The sequence below is a fragment of the Sus scrofa genome, unplaced genomic scaffold, assembly GCF_000003025.6.
Source record: "Sus scrofa isolate TJ Tabasco breed Duroc unplaced genomic scaffold, Sscrofa11.1 Contig2408, whole genome shotgun sequence".
Taxonomy (NCBI): Eukaryota; Metazoa; Chordata; class Mammalia; order Artiodactyla; family Suidae; genus Sus; species Sus scrofa.
Window position 1 is genome coordinate 12061 of NW_018085085.1, and position 19467 is coordinate 31527.

The 19467-nt window shown below is 41.3% G+C and overlaps 1 protein-coding gene across 1 annotated transcript in view; it reads right to left on the reverse strand.

The window, feature by feature from the left end:
* Positions 1-19467, reverse strand: part of LOC100517850 (multidrug resistance-associated protein 4-like) — a 136087-nt gene that overhangs the window by 8719 nt on the left and 107901 nt on the right. The window contains exons 24-27 of the mRNA XM_021081819.1: positions 19233-19322; positions 9047-9219; positions 8511-8616; positions 955-1089 (exon numbers count right to left, since the gene is read on the reverse strand). Of these exons, the coding sequence (XP_020937478.1) occupies positions 955-1089; positions 8511-8616; positions 9047-9219; positions 19233-19322 (504 nt within the window). The remainder of the gene's footprint in view (positions 1-954; positions 1090-8510; positions 8617-9046; positions 9220-19232; positions 19323-19467) is intronic.

Genomic DNA, 19467 nt, shown 5'->3' on the forward strand with positions numbered 1-19467 from the left:
TCCTCCTACCTGAGCCACGCATCTCAAGGGGCAAGGACACCAGACCCTCCTTCCCTCCCTCCATCCTTCCATCAACCCCACTCTCACCTGGGTCCGGATAGAACTACAGACAGCTGCATGGCAATGGCTAAGTTTCTGAAGCCAGATCTGAGTTATCACATCTGTAGGACAAGATACCACCACCTCCCCTCTGTTAGAGCGACACCACGTGGCCTGAGTGTTACTTGTGGAGCATCCTCCTCACACCGCCTACAGGGCTTAGAGCTCTCACACCCCCCAGCTCTGCACAAAGGCTTTGTTAAACCCCCAAGCCCCATTCAGACTACAGTGTTAAGGCTGTGTGAATTCCTGATCTGTCCTAATGACAACTGTACCTTCTAGAAGGTAGAGGAAGCTTAGGGAGGCAACCTAATTCTAAACAGCAAAGAATTAGGGAGACATAGTATCATGTTGGAATTTTCTCTACAAATTAGAAACAAAAACAACCTATACCTTTCCCTGGTAGATCTTTAGACCCGAAATAGTCCAGATTTTCCCCTCAAACTCTCAAATTTCCCGGATGTTCCCTGACAGCACTTGCATCACAAATGGGCTGAGGACCAATCAGGATAAAATGCAAAGGGTCTGCAGAATGAGAGTGATCTGTGCTGTGTGGGAATCTGAACCCACAGAGTCCAAACCTGTGGAAAGTCTAACCTACAATCTCTCTCTTATGCACATGTGCGTGCACACATGAGCACACACACATCCTGCCCCACCCCCACCTCTTCTGCATATTCTCGGCAGACCTGCCTTCAACCTGCACCTTGTTGTTAAGGCCCACCATGAAGCTTCATCTCTGGAGGCTCATAATTGCAAAGGGCACAGAGCGCTTGTTACCAGACCCCTCATGGAGATCCTGAAGAGTGAACCAGGGAAATGAACTTTAATTACAATTCTCTGCTTGGAGCTCACCTGTGTTGCTGTCTCAGTGAGGGCAGTGGCCTCGGCCTCCCCCAGGTGTTGCACCATCTTGTAAAATAGGCTGTTCTTATTTTGCAACAACGTATATGGCGAACTGTATTCTATTTGTCTTCCTGAATCCAAAACCTGATAATCAGGAGAAAGAAACCTATTATCAGACAATGTTTCCCAGTAACATAGTATAACTCAGACAATATTTTATTGCACATGGATGTGTTCACTAATTGAAACTTAAAAGAAAGAGGAAGGGGCTCTTACTCTGCTTTCCACTAACTAGTGGCTTTGCTTAAGGGTGCTGGAGAGAAGAAAGTCTGAAACAGTTGGCCCAAATGATACAGCTATAGACATAGTTCTGATGTTAAGGGGTACTGAGTTCTTCATTTAGGTCATTCTTAGACTAAATGTATTTTAAGAGAAGGTGCTGAAACTCTGAACAGGACACAGGTTGTTTTTCCATAGCTAAGGACCGCAGTTAATTCTGCCCCACGGTATTTAACTAGAGGCATTTATTAGATCTCTTAAAGGCCACCGTCCTGTTAATCTTTTGCTTATCACTGGGAAGCACTGCTAAGGCAGCTTGCTCAAAAAAATTCAAGAATAACTGAATTTGTCATAACCAAATAATAATTTAAATGTCCTCTAACCTAGAATACCAATTTGGATCCCCTGAATGTGTAATTTAACTTAATCACAGTATGACAGAATATAACTACTCCTCCTAATGTTGAAAAAGAAGGAAAAACATGCAATTTTTTTTGCCTTTTTTTAGGGCCACACCCATGGCATATGGAGGTTCCCAGGCTAGGGGTCTCATTGGAGCTGCAGCTGCTGGCCTACAGCACAGCTCATGGCAATGCCGGGTCCTTAACCCACCAAGCAAGGCCAGGGATCGAACCCTCAATCTCATGGTTTCTAGGCGGATTCATTAACCACTGAGCCATGATAGGAACTCCCAGAAGATGCAATTTTAAAACACAGGTCTCCACACCTCTTTGGTCAATTAATCTATGAGAGAGCAGGCAAGACTAGATAATGGAGAAAAGACAGTCTCTTCAGCAAGTGGCACTGGGAGAGCTGAACAGCTACATGGAAATCAAGGAAATTAGAACACACCTTCACATCATATACAAAAATTAGCTCAGATGGTGTAAAGACTTAACTATAACACATGATACCATAAAATTCCTAGAAGAAAACAAAGGCAAAATATTCTTGGACATAAATAGTTGACGTATTTTCTTAGCTCAGTCTCCCAAGGCAAAAGAAATAAAAGCAAAAATAAACAAATATGACATAATCAAGCTTAAAAACTTCTGCGCAGCAAAGGAAATGGCCAATAAAATGAAAAGACAACCTAAGGGACGTGATAAAATATTTTCAATGATGTGACCAACATGGGGTTACTATCCAAAATGTACAGACAACTCATACAGCTGACTATCAAACAAAACAAAACAACCCAATCGAAAAATGGGCAGAAGTCCTAAACAGACATTTCTCCAGAGAAGACATAAAGATGGCCAACAGGCACATAAAAAGATGCTCAACACTGCTACCTATTAGAGATATGCTGATCGAAACAATAATGAGGTGGCACCTCACACTGTCAGAATGGCCATCACCAAAGTCTACAAGTAATAAATGCTGGGGAAGGTATGGAGAAAAGGGAACCCTCCTACCCTGTTCGTGGGAATGTAAACTAGTGCTGTCATTTTGGAAAACAATATGAAAAGGAATATTTTCCTTAAAAAGTTGAAAATAGGAGTTTCCATCCTGGCTCAGCAGAAAAGAATCTGACTAGTACCCACGAGGGTGCAGGTTCAATCCCTGGTCTAGCTCAGTAGGTTAAGGATCCGGCATTGCCATGAGCTATAGTGTAGGTCGCAGACGTGGTTTGGATCTGGCTTTGCTGGGGCTGTGGCATATGCCGGTGGCTACGGCTCTGAATAGACCCCTAGCCTGGGACCCTCCATATGCAGTGGGTGTGGCCCTAAGAAAGAAAAAAAAAGTTGAAAATAGAGCTACCATATGATCTAGCTATCTCACTCGAGGACATACATCCAGAAAACATGAACACCCTATTTCAAAAAGATACACGCACACCAAAGTTCATAGCAACGCTGTTTACAAAAGCCAAGAGTTGGAAACAACCCAAGCGCCCATCAACGAATGACCGGTTTAAGAAGAAGGGCGTACATATATACAACGGATATTTCTCACTCATAAAAAAGGATAAAATAGTGCCTTTGGCACCAATGTAGATGAACTTAGAGAATATCATACTAAGTAAAGTAAGTCTGACAGAGAAAGACAAATATGGCATCACTTACATATGGAATCTAAAAAAAATAATAAAGTACAAATGAATCAATATTCAAAATAGAAACAGACTCGCAGACAAAGAAACCAAACTGAGGTTACCAAAAGGGAAAGGAAGAGGGTTATAAACCAGGATGATAGGATCAACAGACACAAACTACTAAAAAATCAACAAAAAGTATTTCCTATATAACACAGGGAACTATATCCAATATCCTATAATAACCTGTAATGGAAAATAGTCTGAAAAATATATATAAATTAATCACTTTGTTGTATACCTGAAACTAGCACAATACTGTAAATCAACTGTACTTCAATTTTTAAAAAACAGTAAATAACATGTGGCTAAAACACATCTGAGGAAAGCAAGGAAATTTTCACTAATTCTGTATTGATTCAGCACACATTTACTGCATATTTAACTGCATGGATGGCATTAGGCCAGAAGCTGTGGAAGAGGCAGACACAGCCCCTGCCTTCAGGGAGCCTGTACTGAAAGGAGAGAGAGGAGAAAACCCTCAAGTGTTTATGATGCAAGAAAAAAAGCACGACAAGCAGCAGGTTCGTAGTAGAGGAGGTGACTTCGGGTCACAGGTTCAGAGGACAACCTTCAAGGAGGACAGAGGGCAGGGAACTGGGCCTTGACGAATGGACAGACGTGGACATGCAGACACAGGGCGGGTGGGTGGACAGCGGTCTTTCCAGACACAGGGAACCACATGAGCAGGAGGGCTGGAGGTGAGCCTGGCAGCTTTTTAAGGGCAGGGGTGTGTGGTTTTCCTTGCTCACTGTTGCATCTTGCAGCCCTGACATTGTACATGACAGGTAAGAGGCACACAGTACCTGCTGGCTGAAAGGTAAATACAAAGGAAATGAAGTTCAGGGCAGACTGGCTGACCGCCCAATGGTGCAGCCTGGCAAGACTGTAGGGTGAGACCAAGGGGGGAACCAGTCCAGCCGGCCTGGGAGACAGCTCAGGCAGTGGGATGCAGGGGTTCCAGGACGAGGGATGTGGACGGGGAGGACCACAGGTTGATGGCCACGGGCCAGAGGGAGAGTGGGAGGAAAATGAGGGGGAGAAAAACCAGGGTTGAGGATGGAGGCTTGAAACTCACTGATGGTCAAATACTGGAAAAGAGAAAGAAGAGAAAGTGCAGTCTGAGGGGAGGGGGAGCTGAAAGGAGCAGGAGGGCAGAGCCCCAAGGCTCAGGTCAGGGGCTCCAGGAGCTGCGATGCGCCCCAGACTGAAAAAAGGCCTAGAATAGAATTTTACCCACTTGGCTTTTACATTTATTGGTTTGATCAAAGATTCTAGATATTTCAGAAGAAATAAACAGAAAGTAACTCTAAACTTTCTTTATGTACAGAAAAATTAGTATAAACTTGAATTTTTAGTTTAATATCCTTTTATATCTATAAGAAAAGGCTCCTGTAATCGCCCCTGTGTCCCCACTCTTCCTGTAACCCAAGTTAAACTATAAACTAACCACACATTCAAGGGAGTGTGAAAACACCCCTCAACCCCAGCCAGGCTCTCTCCAGGAACGCCAGCCTCACATTGCTCACCACCCTCTAGAAGGTTAAAGAAAATACAGTATATGAGATGAGTCAGTCAGCTGCAGAGCTCAGTGAAGAATGTTTATCAGACCTGTGTATCTGCAGATATTCCAGGTAACTGTCCCACTGCAAACTAGTTTGCTCCACTGACACTGGCAGGATGCCATCAGTGACAATGGGGTGGCTGCAGGAAGAGGTGGGGGCAGGACAGGGTGGAGGAAAAGCCAACGATAGGAAAGAGATGCTGGGAACAGCTTTCAATATGGGGACACCCAGTGAAGGGAGACCCCACTTAGTGACAAGTAGAGAGGGGGAGGGGAAGTTATTCATGTCAGGCCTCTGTCTCCGGCTACCAGGTGACATGGGGACAGTTATCCAACCTTGGATGGCAGGTCTGTCACTGGTAAAGTGGGTGCCTGTGACTTTCTCAGGGACTGGACAACGTAGCAAGTATTAATGCAAGACCATTCTGAGGTCCTGAACAACTAAGCCCCTCTTCTCAGCTGGGGAATGAGGCCGGCAAGGCCAAGGTGACTCCACGCTGCTCTCTCAGAGCTGCTGCTTTTACATGGAAGCCCCCCCCCCCCCATAAAGGATTTCCTCTCCCAGATTGTGCTTCTACCTCCATGTTAATTATCTTCCCTCTGGAAACTGGAATGACATCTCTTGGTATGTTTTTTTTGGGGGGGAGAGGGTTGTCTTTCTGCCTTTTCTAGGGCCGCTTCCATTGGCATATGGAGGTTCCCAGGCTAGGAGTTGAATCAGAGCTGTAGCCACTGGCCTACGCCAGAGCCACGGCAACGCTGAATCAGAGCTGAGTCTGTGAACTACCCCATAGCTCATGACAACACCAGATCCTTAACCCACTGGGCAAGGCCAGGGATCGAACCCACATCCTCATGGTTACTAGTCAGATTCCTTAACCACTACGCCATGATGGGAACTCCTCCTTTTAGTATATCTTTGAAAGAGCTTTTCTCCTTGAAATGTTTTAACTGCAGCCATGTAGGCTTATGAAAGAAACATTCCATGAAGGTGAAATATAGAATTTCAGTAACACTCTAGTTAGGTGTGGGCCATTGTTGTGCTTTTCAGGTGGTTATGTTACAACAGTTTCTGGTTTTCATTTCACTGGGAAAAACTTCCAAGAAGAGGCTTGCATTGAGGAAGAAGGAAAAGGACATAAAACCACAAGACTGCCTGTGGACAGAAGAGCTTCCTGGCCCTGGTTCGGGTCCTTCGTTTCCAAAGAATCCTCGAACTGCTGGCAGTGAAAATGCTGAACACAGGCAACAACAGAGTTGGAGCAACAGCAGATTTTCACCTGCTTCCTGTGCTCACACTACCAGGGAGAATCTGGGGGTGTGGGGGGTACTTATGAAGACAGGAGTGTGCAGGGATCGGAGGAAAGCGGTGCCACCGGCTGAAGAGAGAACAGGTCACAAGCGACCAGGTGGTCCTAAAAACCACAAGAAGCAGCCTTCAATGCGGGGACAGTGGTAACTCTTAGGAAAGAGAGGATTTCTAATTTGTCTTGTTCTCCTGTTTAGTGATAACGGGGTAAATAAGGAAGATTAAATTATGTGTCATTATGACTACACCATGTTTAATAAAGGTGAAATTGAAAGAACATCTTCGTAAAACAGAATTCTAAGTCTCACCCATCAATGGTGTGTCATGAAGCAAAACTGAATGAATCCCTTTGGAGAGCCAACACATAAAGCTACCTACCAGGTCACAGTTGTTTACCAGCCAGACTTCTGTTTGACTCACTTACAGTAAACAAAAGTACATCATCCATCTTCATGCAGAATAGTCACCAGTGCAGCAAAGTCTAATAATTACAGCTTAAGCACTTGCAGTGACTGGACTTTAAGGTGACAACACTGATGGTTATGCCCTTCACCAGCATCCGTCACCCCCCAGCCACTCCCCCAACCCAGAGGCTGGCTGCCTGCCCTCTGCAGCATTAGGCTTTGCAGCTGATGGACTTGTCTTTATGTCCTTCAACCTTTCAGAACAGACAATCACCTGCTTTCTGGAAAGGAAACAGGTACAGGCATCGCTCGGAGACATTGCCGGTTCAGTTCCAGAACACCACAATGAAGGGACTATTGTAATAAAGTGAGTCACATGATTCTCTGGTTTCCCAGGGCATAGAGAAGTTATGTTTACACTCTACGGTAGCCTATCAAGTGTGCACTAGCATTGTTTCTTAAAAAAAACAATGTGTAGACTTTAACGTAAAAATAATTTATTGCTAAAAAATGGTAGCCATCATCGGAGTCTCCTGCAAGCATCACTGGATCCTTTGGTGTCTCCTGACAATGTTTACTTAGCATTAATAAGATAACTGAAATCAACTCATTGTCACAGGCTAGGGGTTAACCTTAAAATACTTTGCATTCCTGTGGGATTATACGCAGCCAAAGGTTTTTCCTTTCAGGGATGATTTCCTTATCATTTTATAAAGCCACACCCTAACATATATTGAAACTCAGCAAAAACAGAGGGAAAGAACAAAGAAAGAGAGAAGATTAAAAAAGAAAGAGTAAAAGAATAAAGGGAGGAAGGAAGGAAATAAAGCTAAGGAAGGAAATGTTAAATCACTAAAGAACAAAGAGCCAATCACAACGGGAAGAAAGACACTAGACAGACACCCACAGACCAAGCCTGGAGCCTGCTGTGTGTGCAGAGTCCAGATCTGCTGTGTAAGACACTTGCTGGGTGTTTCTCTACAGGCCCTCAGCTCCCCATCTCCCTTCTTTCTACCCTCTCACCTGTGATGCAGAGGCTGGGTCTCTGCAAATCTCATTTCAGAGGCTCTGTGACCTGCTCCCCTTCGGGAGGTTCTGCCACTGGGGGGCACCAGAGGGAGACCGATAGTGGGACTCAGCTAATGGTCTACCTGGTCTCTGCTCCTCCTGCAGCATCACCCCAGCAGTGATGACTGATCCCAGCTCCCAGCCTGCTCAGCACATGGAGAACCTGCCTCCTCGGGCTCCCCCACAGACATGACCAGCAGCTGGACGGTGACTTGGAGGACTGAGCGCCGACTCTTTAGAGCCTCTCCTCTCGGTTCTTAGGTCTGGACGTCTGTCCTAGGACATGGGAGTTGGTTCCTAAAATTCTTATCCCAGTGTTTCCTTTCATTTTTCTATCCCTCAAATTCCTATGTAACAAATTTCTTATATTAAATCCCTTCTGTTGAACTACTGTATTTTTCTCACTAGGCTATTTCTTCTCATGGACCCCCCTCTGACAGCAACAGCTGAGAAATTCTGGAACCCTAGCCAACCTCCTCAGGGCAGTCTAAATGAGAGGCTAATTTTCTGGATCAAGGACATCCAAAAAAGCTGAAACAGCTGTGACACAGTGAAAGTGACTATGTCTCACCATCTGAAATATGAAGCCAAACATGGATTTTGAATATTTTCATGGTTAACCATCTTAAAAAAATGACAATGCAAATAAGTTTTTAATATGAAATTATTCAAAAGCACATTCAGAAAGCAGAGTTAAGTACCCGAGTTAACATCAGGAATCAGAGGAGAAATTAAGAGAAAATTAAATTATTTGGAGGTTTCTATCAAGGTTTACAAGGAAGGATGAGTTAAAAAACTGAACATAAACAGAAACAACTGAAATTCCACAGACGAGGCTCTTACCATTACAAATTCGCTGTCAATAACAGTGCTCAACCTGTTTGTGATGGTTAACACAGTGCACTGGGCAAATTTCTCACGGACTTTCTTCTTAATTAACTCATCAGTTCTGGAATCAAAGAAGGTGATTTAGTTCAGTAAAGATATGAAAAGCAGACAGAGTTTAAAAATCATATGATGTTTTCATATTTTTTTAAAAATAACACTGTAAGACTTAATCTTGTTCCTGAAAAACTATAAAAACTTTCCTTAGAAATTTATTATTTTTCTTTAAACAGTGGGAAATAGTCTTCCCTTGAAATTACTTGAAATGCTCAGGAGCGAAATTTAGAAATCTAGCTCTCATAGGATACTTCATAACAACATGAATAATACATAACACATTTTGGTGTCTTCTTCTGTTTTCTAGGATTAATGATAACAAGAGCTATCTTTTGGGTGGAGAAAAGAATTAGAAACATTTCTCAGCATCACAAAATATTTCCCATATACTACATTTAATGTTTGGATTCCAGGTTTCATGGACTCCAGCTCCAGACCTTGGATCCACATTGGATGTGGCTTTGTCAATAATCAATATCTGATTTTTCCTGAGAATAGCCCTGGCAAAGGACACCAGCTGTCTCTGTCCAGCACTCAAGTTCGATCCAGATTCTGCTAATTCAGTATTCAGTTTCCCAGGGAGACCTTCAACAGCTTCTTTAAGTTGAACCTGTGGATACAGAAAGAATGACATTTTCCTCAAGAAACTGCTACTGAAGTAGACAAGCCTCTTAGACATTCGCGCTCTGAGGGCCTCAGGACTTCCTACATATCTTACATGTGCAGCCAGGTGATGGGGGGAGCTCCTGCCAGGGAGTGATCACTGAGAAAGATGCTAGAGTCAATATAGGACAGAAGGAATTCCTGGAGAAACACAATGATGGGGTGATTTCTCATTCAAAGAGACATCACTGTGGTAACAGGGTCAATTCCAGAAGCATACATAGAAACCACACACTTTGTGAAGTAAACTCAGGTTTATTTCTGTTTACATAAAGTTCCAAATGCATTTTTAAAAGGCAGTATTATCCTCTACCACTTCCACGACCTCATCATTATTAGAATTCAGAAGCCACTAAATTTTATTTTAATTTTTGCTCCTACAGATGTATTAAGCATAAGTTTAGGCCAAGTTCTACAGTAGCTTTTTAAAAAAAATTTTTTTTTTCTTTTTACTACAGCACCTACAGCATATGGAAGTTTTCCGGCTGGGGCTGAATCAGAAGTACAGCTGGGGGTCTATACCACAGCCACAGCAACAACATATCTGAGCTGTCTGCAACATCATATCTGAGCTGCATCTGTGAACTATGCTGCAGCTTTTATCAATACCAGATCCTTAACCAACTGAGTGAGGCCAGGGATGGAACCTCCATCCTCAGAGACAATGTCCAGTTTTTAACTTGCTGAGCCACAATGGGAACTCCAAGACAGTTTTTAACAGGATTTGTCTCCTAATTAACATAACCTCTCTGTCCATGGAAAACTATATTCTAAAATTCTAGAGTAATTTTACTACCTAAAATCTGTGAAGACAGATCTCAAGCTGGGAGACAAATAGAAAAATGATTTTACTAGGAGTTCCTACTGTGGCTCAGCAGGTAATGAATCTGACTAGTATCCATTAGGATTCGGGTTCAATCCCTGGCCCTGCTCAGTGGGTTAAAGATATGATGTTGCCTGAGCTGTGGTGTAGGTTGCAGAGGTGGCTAGGATCTGGCATTGCTGTGGCTGTGGTGTAAGCTGGCAGCTGTAGCTCAGATTCGACCCCTGGCCTGGGAAACGCCACATGATGTGGGAGGGGCCCTTAAAAAAAAAAAAAAGAAAAATGATTTACCAGTATTTTCAGTTTTTTTATATGTGTGTGTGTGTACATACACTTCTCTCCTCAAATTCCAAGCCTATTAAATATTTCACAACCCTTCTCTAAAGCATCTGCAGCCTTCAGAGTCACATGAAGGGGAAAAAAATCTGTGTGTATTTGTAATAAATAGATAATGGATCTATCTATCAAGATAGGATTGTAAAAGATATTGAACCTTTTTTTAATTTTATTTATTCATCACTTTAATTACTCAATGAATTTTATTACATTTATAGCTGTACAGTGATCATCACAACCCCATTTTATAGAATTTCCTTCCCCAAATCCCAGCCTGTCCCCCACCCCCAACCCTGTCTCATTTGGAAACCGTAAGCTTTTCAAAGTCTGTGAGTCAGTATCTGTTCTGCAAAGAAGTTCATTGCATCCTTTTTTTTTATTTTGCACATGTAAGTGACAGCATTTGATGTTGGTGTCTCACCCGTCTGACTGACTTCACTGAGCATAATTTCTAGGTGCATCCGTGTTGCTGCAAATGTCATTACTTTTCTTTCCTTTTAATGGCTGAATAACATTCCTTGTGTATATATACCACATATTCCTTATCCACTCTTCTGTGGATGGACATTTAGGTTGTTTCCATGTCTTGGCTATTGTATATAGTGCTGCAATGAACACTGAAGTACGTGTGTCTTTTCGAGTCATGGTTTTTTTCTGGATGGTGCCCTGGAGTGGGATTGCTGGATCAAATTCTATGCTTAGTTTTGTCAGGAATCGCCATATTGTTTTCCACAGTGGTTGCACAAATTTACACTCCCAACAGTGTAATAGGGTTCTCTTTTCTCCACATCCTCTCCAGCGCTTATTGTTTGTAGCCCTTTTTTTTTTTTTTTTTTTTTTTTTGTCTTTTTGCCATTTCTCGGGCCGCTCCAGTGGCATATGGAGGTTCCCAGGCTAGGGGTCAAATTGGAGCCGTAGCCACTGGCCTACGCCAGAGTCACAGCAACACAGGATCCGAGCCGTGTCTGCAACCTACACCACAGCTCACGGCAACGCCAGATCCTTAACCCACTGAGCAAGGCCAGGGATCGAACCCGCAACCTCATGGTTCTTAGTTGGATTCGTTAACCACTGTGCCATGACGGGAACTCGTGTTGGTAGAGTTTTTGATGATGGCCATTCTGGCCCATGTAAGGTGGTACCTCATAGTGGTTTTGATTTGTATTTATTTAATAATAGGTGATGTTGCACAACTTTTCAAGTGTTTTTGGCAATCTGTCTTCTTTGGAGAACTGACTGTTTAGATCTTCTACCCATTTTTTGATGGGGTTATTTGTTTTTTTGGTATGGAGCTGCAGGAGGGGCTTATAAATTTTGGAGATTAATCCCTTGTCATTTGCAAAGATTTTCTCCCATTCTGTGGGCTGTCTTTTTGTTTGGTTTGGGGTTTCCTTTGCTGTGCGGAAACTTTTAAATTTAATTAGGTCCCATTTGTTTATTTTTGTTTTTATTGTCACTACTCTAGGAGGTGCATCTGAGAAGATATTGCTGTGGTTTATGTTGGAGAATGTTTGGCCTATGTTTTCCTCTGAGAGCTTTATAGTATCTGGTCTTATATTTAGGTCTTTAATCCATTTTGAGTTTATTTTTGTGTATGGTGTTAGGAAGTATTCTAATTTCATTCTTTTACATGTGGCCATCCAGTTTTCCCAGCATCACTTATTGAAGGGGCTGTCTTTTCTCCACTGTATATTTGTGCCTCCTTTGTCATAGATTAGTTGGCTGTAGGTGCGTGGGTTTAATTCTGGGCTTTCTATCCTGTTCCACTGATCTATATTTCTGTCTTTGTGCCAGTACCATACAGTTTTGATGACTATAGCTTTGAAGTATAATCTGAAGTAAGGGTGCCTGATTCCTTCAGCTCCATTTTTCTTTTTTAGGAAGTCTGTGGCTCTTCTGGGTCTTTTGTGCTTCCAAACAAACTTTAAAATATTTTGTTCGAGTTCTGTGAAAAATGTCCTTGGTATTTTGATAGGGATTGCGTTGAATCTATAGATTGCCTTGGGTAGTAGAGTCATTTTGACAATATTGATTCTTCCAATCCAAGAGCATGGTATGTCTTTCCATCTGTTTTTGTCGTTTTTGATTTCTTTCATCAGCATCTTATAGTTTTCAGAGTAGAGATCTTTTGTTGCTTTTAGGTAGCTTTATTCCTAAGTATTTTATTCTTTTTGATGGGATAGTAAGTGGGATTATTTCCCTAATTTCTCTTTCCAATCTTTTGTTGGTAGTATATAGAAAAGCAGTATCCTGTGACTTTGCCAAAATCAATTATGAGCTCTAACTTTTTTCTGGTAGAGTCTTTAGGATTCTCTAAGTATAGTACCATATCATCTGCAAATAGTGATAGTTTTACTTCTTCCTCCAATTTGGATTGCTTTTATTTCTTTTACTTCTCTGATTGCAGTGGCTAGGACTTCCAGAACTATGTTGAAGAGTAGTGGCGAGAGTGGACATCCTTGTCTTGTTCCTGGTCTTAGTGGGAACTCTCAGCTTTTCACCATTGAGAATGATGTCAGCTCTGGATTTGTCATATATGGCCTTCATTATGTTGAGGTAGGGTCCCTCTATGCCCACTTTCTGAGAAGTTTTTTATCAGTAATAGGTGTTGGATTTTGTCAAAGGCTTTTTCTGCATCTATTGAGAGGATCATATTTTGTGTGTGTGTGTGTCTTTTTGCCTTTTCTAGGGCCACACCTGCGGCATATGGAGGTTTCCAGGCTAGGGGTCTAATTGGAGCTGTAGCCATCAGCCTACGCCAGAGCCACAGCAACGCTGGGATCTGAGCCATGTATGTGACCTATACCACAGCTCACGGCAATGCTGGATCCTTAACCCACTGAGCGAGGCCGGGGGTTGAATCCACAACCTCATGGTTCCTAGTCAGATTTGTTAACCTCTGAGCCATGACGGGAACTCCCCAGGATCATACGGTTTTTATTCTTCAGTTTGTTAATGTGGTGTATCACAATGATTTATTTGCAGATATTGAAGAATCCTTGCATCCCTGGGATAAATCCCACTTGATCATTTTGTGCAACCCTTTTTATGTATTGTTGAATTACGTTTGCTATTATTTTGTTGAGGATTTTTGCATCGATGTTCGTCAGTGAAACTGGCCTGTAATTTTCTTTTTTTATGGTATCTCTGTGTGGTTTTGTTATCAGGGTGATGGTGGCCTCACAAAATGAGTTTGGGAGTGTTCCTGCCTCAGTGAGTTTCTGGAATAGTTTCAAAAGGATAGGTGTTAGCTCTTCTCTAAATGTTAGATTGAACTCACTTGAGAAGCCATCTGGTTGATACTGGACTTTGGTTTGTTGGAAGTTTTTAAATCACACTTTCAATTTCAGTACTTGTGATTGGTCTGTTCATCTTTTCTATTTCATCTTGGTTTAGTCATGGAAGATGATACTTTTCTAAGAATTTGTCCATTTCTTCTAGGTTTTCCATTTTATTGGCATATAGTGGCATGTAGTAGTCTCTTATGATCCTTTGTATTTCTGTGATGTCCGTTGTTACCTCTCCCTTTTCATTTCTAATTTTATTGATTTGAGTCTTCTTTTTTTCTTGTTAAGTCTGGCTAAGGGTTTCTCAATTTTGTTGATCTTTTCAAAGAACCAACTTTTAGTTTCATTGATCTTTTCTATGCTTTTATTCATTTCTATTTCATTGATTTCTTCTCTGATTATTATGATTTCATCTGCTAACTTTCAGTCTTGTCTGTTCTATCTCCAGCTGCTTTAGATGCAATGTTAGGTTGTTTATTTGAGCTTTTTCTTGTTTCCTGAGGTTGGCTTGTATTGCCATAAACTTCCCTCTTAGAACTGCTTTTTCTGCTTCCCATAGGTTTGAGAGTGTTGTATCTTTGTCCTCATTTCCTTCTAGGTATTTTTTAATTTCCTCTTTGATTTCTTCATTGATCCATTGGTTGTTTAGTCTGCATGTGTTTGCATTTTTTGCACTTTTTTTTGTTGTTGTTGATTTCCAGTCATATAGCATTGTGGTCAAAAAAGATGCTTGATAGGATTTAAGTTTTCTTAAAGTTATGGAGGCTTGATTTTTGGCACAGAATCTAATCAATCCTAGAAAATGTTCCGTGTGCACTTGAGAAGAATGTGTATTCTCCTGCTTTTGAATGGAATGTCCTATAAATATGTATTAAGTCCAACTGGTCTAATGCTTCATTTAGGGCCTGTGTTTCCTTGTTGATTTTCTGTCTGGATGATCTGACCATTGCTGTAAGTGGGGTGTTAAAGTCTTCCGCTATTATTGTCTTACTGTCAATTTTTCCTTTTAAGGTTGGTAGCAGTTGCCTTATCTAATGAGGTAATCCTATGTAGGATGCATATACATTTACAATTGTTATATCTGCTTCTTGGATTGATCCTTTGATCATTAGGTAATGTCCTTCCTTGTCACCAAAATATTCATTTTAAGGTCTATTTTGTCTGATAAGAGTATTGCTACTCAGCTTTCTTTTGATTCCTGTTTATGTGGAATATTTTCTTCCATCTTCACTCTTTCAATTTGTATGTGTCCCTAGAAGTGAAATGGGTCTCTTGAAGACAGCATACATATGGGTCTTGTTTTTGTGCCCATTCAGCCAGTCCACGTCTTTTGGTTGGGTCATTTAGTCCATTTACACTTAAGGTAATTATGGATATGTATGTTCTTATTGCCATTTTATTAACTGTTCTGGATTTGTTTTTGTTGCTCTTGTTCCTTTCTTTCCTTCTTCTCTTGTTCTCTCCTCTTCTGGTTTGATGACTGTCTTTGGTTATTTTTCTTATTTGTTTGTGTATCAACTGTAGATGTTTGGTTTGCAGTTACCCTGAAGTTTTGATATAGGACTCGATATAAATACGAGATTGTTTTAGGTTGTTGGTCTCTTAACTGAAAGTGCATCTCCCATGTCCTGTATTTGTAGGCTCCTCTTCTGACAATTTCTGATATTGGTAGTATAATTGTTCGTGGATAATTTCCTATCTTTACTGCCTTTATTGGAGAGACTTGTCATTTGTGGTATCTTTGTTTCTGGCTGCGGCCTTTTCTTTTCTGCCTAGAAGAGTTCCTTTAGTACTTGTTGTAAAGCTGGTTTAGTGGTGCTGAATTCTCTTAGCTCTCGCCTATTTGTAAAACTTTTGATTTGTCCTTCAAATCCAAATGAGAGCCTTGCTGGATAAAGTAATCTTGGTTGTAGGTTTTTTCCTTTCATCACATTAAGTAAATCATGCCACTCTCTTCTGGCCTGCAGAGTTTCTGCTGAAAAATCTGCCAATAACCTTATCGGGGTTCCCTTGTATATTATTTCTTTTCCCTAGCTGCTTTCAAGATTTTCTCTTGGTCTTTAATTTTGGTCAGTTTGATTAATATGTGTCTTGGGGAGTTCCTCCTTGGGCTTATTTTATATGGTATTTGTTGCACCTCCTGGATTGGAGTGAGTGGTGCCCTTCCCATGTTAGGGAAGTTTTCGGCTATTATCTCTTGGGATATTTTTTCTGTCCCTTTCTCTCTCTTCTCCTTCTGGAACCCCTATAATACGGATGTTGGTGCATTTAACATTGTCCGAGAGTTCTCTGAGACTCTCTTCATTTCTTTTCAATTGTTTTTCTCCTTTCTGTTCCACATCAGTGATTTCCATTAATCTGTCCTCCACCTCACTTATTCGTTCTTCTGCCTCCTGTATTCTGCTGTTAGCTGCTTCTAACGAATATTTTATTTCAGTTATTGTATTTTGCATCTCTTCTTGCTTAAGTTTTAAATCTTGTATTTCTTTGCTCAATGTTTGCTCTAAATTAACAGTCTTTGCTTCCACTTTATTTCAAATGTCTTGCATCATCTTCAGCATCATCAGTCTAAAGTCTTTTCCTTGGAGGCTGATAGTCTCCAGATCACTTAGCTGTTTTTCTAGGATTTTTCTTTCTCCCTTATCTCAGTTATAGTTCTCTATGTTTTCATTTTTATTTTTATAGGTTTTTGCTACAATCTCCTTTTTGCAGAGAGTAGAGTTGTGGGCTCTTTTACTTCTGTTGTCTGCCCCCACCCCTTGTGGCTGAAGTTGGTACAGGGGCTTGCTGTAGGCTTCTTGATGGGAGGGACTGGTGCCTGCCCACTGGTAGGTGGAGCTTTGTCTCTGGGTGAGATTAGAGGCAGCTGTGTGCCTGGGGGGGGGGGGTCTTTAGGCAGCCTGTTTGCTGATGGATGGGGTTGTGATCCCACATGGATTATTGTTTGGCATGGGGCTTCTCAGTGCTGATGGGTGGGGCCAGATTTTCCCAAAATGGCCACCTCCAGAGAAACATACACTGATAAATATTCCCAAAAGCTTTGCCTTCAATGTCCTTCCCCCACAATGAGCCACAGTCATACGCTGTTTTCCCAGGGAACTCTCCAAGAATTGCAGTCAGGTCCAGCCCAAATTCCTTTGGAGCCTCAGATTTGCCCTGGGGCCCAGTGCACATGAAAGCCTGTGTGTGCCTTTCAAGAATGTGGTCTTTGTTTGCCCCAGTCCCATGGAGCTCCTGTGCAGAAGCCCCAGTGGCCTTCAATGCCAGATGTTCCAGGGGCTCTTTCTCCGAATACCAGATCCCCAGGTGTGGGCACTTGATGTGGGGCTCAGAACTCTCACTCCTGTAGGTGAGTCTCTGTGATACAGTTACTTTCCAGTCTGTGGGCTTCCCACCGGGGAGGTACCAGGTTGCTTATATCACATAATCGCCCCTTCAATCGCTTGATGTGGCCTCCTCTTTGTCTTCAGAAGTAGGATATCTTTTTGAAAGTTTCCAGTCCATTTGGTTGAAGGCTGTTCAGCATTTGGTTCTAATTTTGATGTCTTTAGGAGAGAAGTTGGGCTTCAGTCCTTCTGTTCCGCCATCTTAATCCTGTCTCTCCATTTTTTTTTCTCCATTGTTTTTTAAGGTATCACAATTTCACCATTAAATCTACCTTGTGATTTCAAATTAATGGATCATCCTATTTTTCTTTACGTGTGATGGTTAACTGCTCTCCCCACCTTTCTCTTCCAGAATTTCAATGTAGAAAGATTAACAAACTTAAATGAAATACGAGAGGTGCAATGTCTTTCAAGTCAGAGAAGGCTCGATTGAGGAGAATAAAATCCCACCAGTTGCTTGAATGCAAAGTGAGTGTGTAAAGAATGAGTGCTGACATGCCCTCAGGAACCAGAATCACTAGCAGGAAATTGTCAGGCCTACAAATCCACCCACAGACTTCAGAGCTATGCCTAGAAGCGTGACACTAAATGCCAAATGCACCAGATCAAAATAAGAATGTGAACAGTCACATGGATTTGTATTTTTTTAAAAAACATGTTTTTAAGAAGTAAGCCACACTTGGGAGTTCCCATTGTGGCGCAGAGGAAATGAATCCAATTAGGAACCATGAGGTTGTGGGCTCGATCCCTGGCCTTGTTCAGTGGGTTAAGGATCCAGTGTTGCCATGAGCAGAGGTGTATGCTGGCAGCTACAGCTCCAATTAAACCCCTAGCCTGGGAATCTCCATATGCCATGAGTGCAGCCCTAAAAAGCAAAAAGAAAAAAAAAGCAAGCCACACTTCTCTGAAATAACGAGATCGCTAAACATTTAGTAACATTTTTTATTTATTATTATTACTACTACTACTACTATTATTACTATTAGTCTCTATAGGGCTGCACCTGCAGCATATGAAGGTTCCCAGGATGGGTTCAAATAGGAGCTGTAGCAATGCAGGAGGATCCGAGCCATGTCTGTGACCTATACCACAGCTCACGGCAATGCCAGATCCTTAACACACTGAGCGAGGCCAGGGATTGAACCCACATCCTCATGGATGCTAGTCAGATTTATTTTTGCTGAGCCACAATGGGAACTCCTAGAACCTTTTTATTAAGTGCTTCTTTTTAAAAGCAAAAACCTGAGCTAGATCCTCTGGGAAAACAGAGCCCAGTCTACAGTTCACAAGTCTAGAGCTTCAGCCATCACAGAATCAATTTACAAAACTAGGGTGAATACACTAAATAATCTGTATCAAAATATACAAACCACAGAAAGGTCTACTCAATATTCTGCAATAACTTTTATGAGAAAAAGAATGCATATATGTGTAAGTAAAAAATTTTTTAAGAAGTCAAAGTCCTTTTCATGAAAAGGTAAGGAAATTCAAAAACTCATGTAAAGGGAAACACACATTTAACAGAAAATTTTCTAAAAATAAACCTTTGCATATAAACACTGAGCAAAAGACCCAGGTTCTATTATCTGCATTCATGCTGCAACATCAAAATGACATGATTGTCAAAAAACAGTTAACATCACCTCCCAACTACATAATTTACCTTTAGAAACACTTACAAAACTTAATGGCTTTTTATTGGTACGATCTCATTTATCTCTCAGTTAATAGTGAAAAAACTACTATTGTCTCCACTTAGTAGATGTTCCCTAAGACCTGAGGAATAAAGTGAATATTGCAGGGTAATTAAGGTAAATAATTCATTGGGTCACTTTGTAGAATTTGAACCCATAATTATATCTTCTAGATTAGTGCTTTGCTAAGGACAAGATAATGTCTCTGGTTACACTGGGTTCTAGGAATAAAGCTAAAATGAAAACATAAGGCATCATCTTAGTTTTCATCACCATCAATACACACATTTTCATTTACAGGTGTACCCTTGTCATCAATGGTCTCCTAGGAGGTAAACAAAGTCAGTTAAACTCATAAGCTCCCCTTAATTACCTGCAATGCTACCAATGTACACACACTTATACTAACAAGTTAATTACATTTAATAAATTACCTCTTCTAAGGCATTCCACAGTTCTTCATCCGTATGCTCATGAAAGGGATCCAGATTTTTCCTCATTGTCCCAGTGAATAAAACAGGTTCCTAAATACCCCAAAATTGTGAATGTTATTACATTAACTACACTTTTTATCATGCTAGACTGATTATAGAACAGAATTAAAATACAGAAAACCAAAATTTACCATAATCATTAAAAACAAGGTTGCAAATACTTGTTTACAAAACA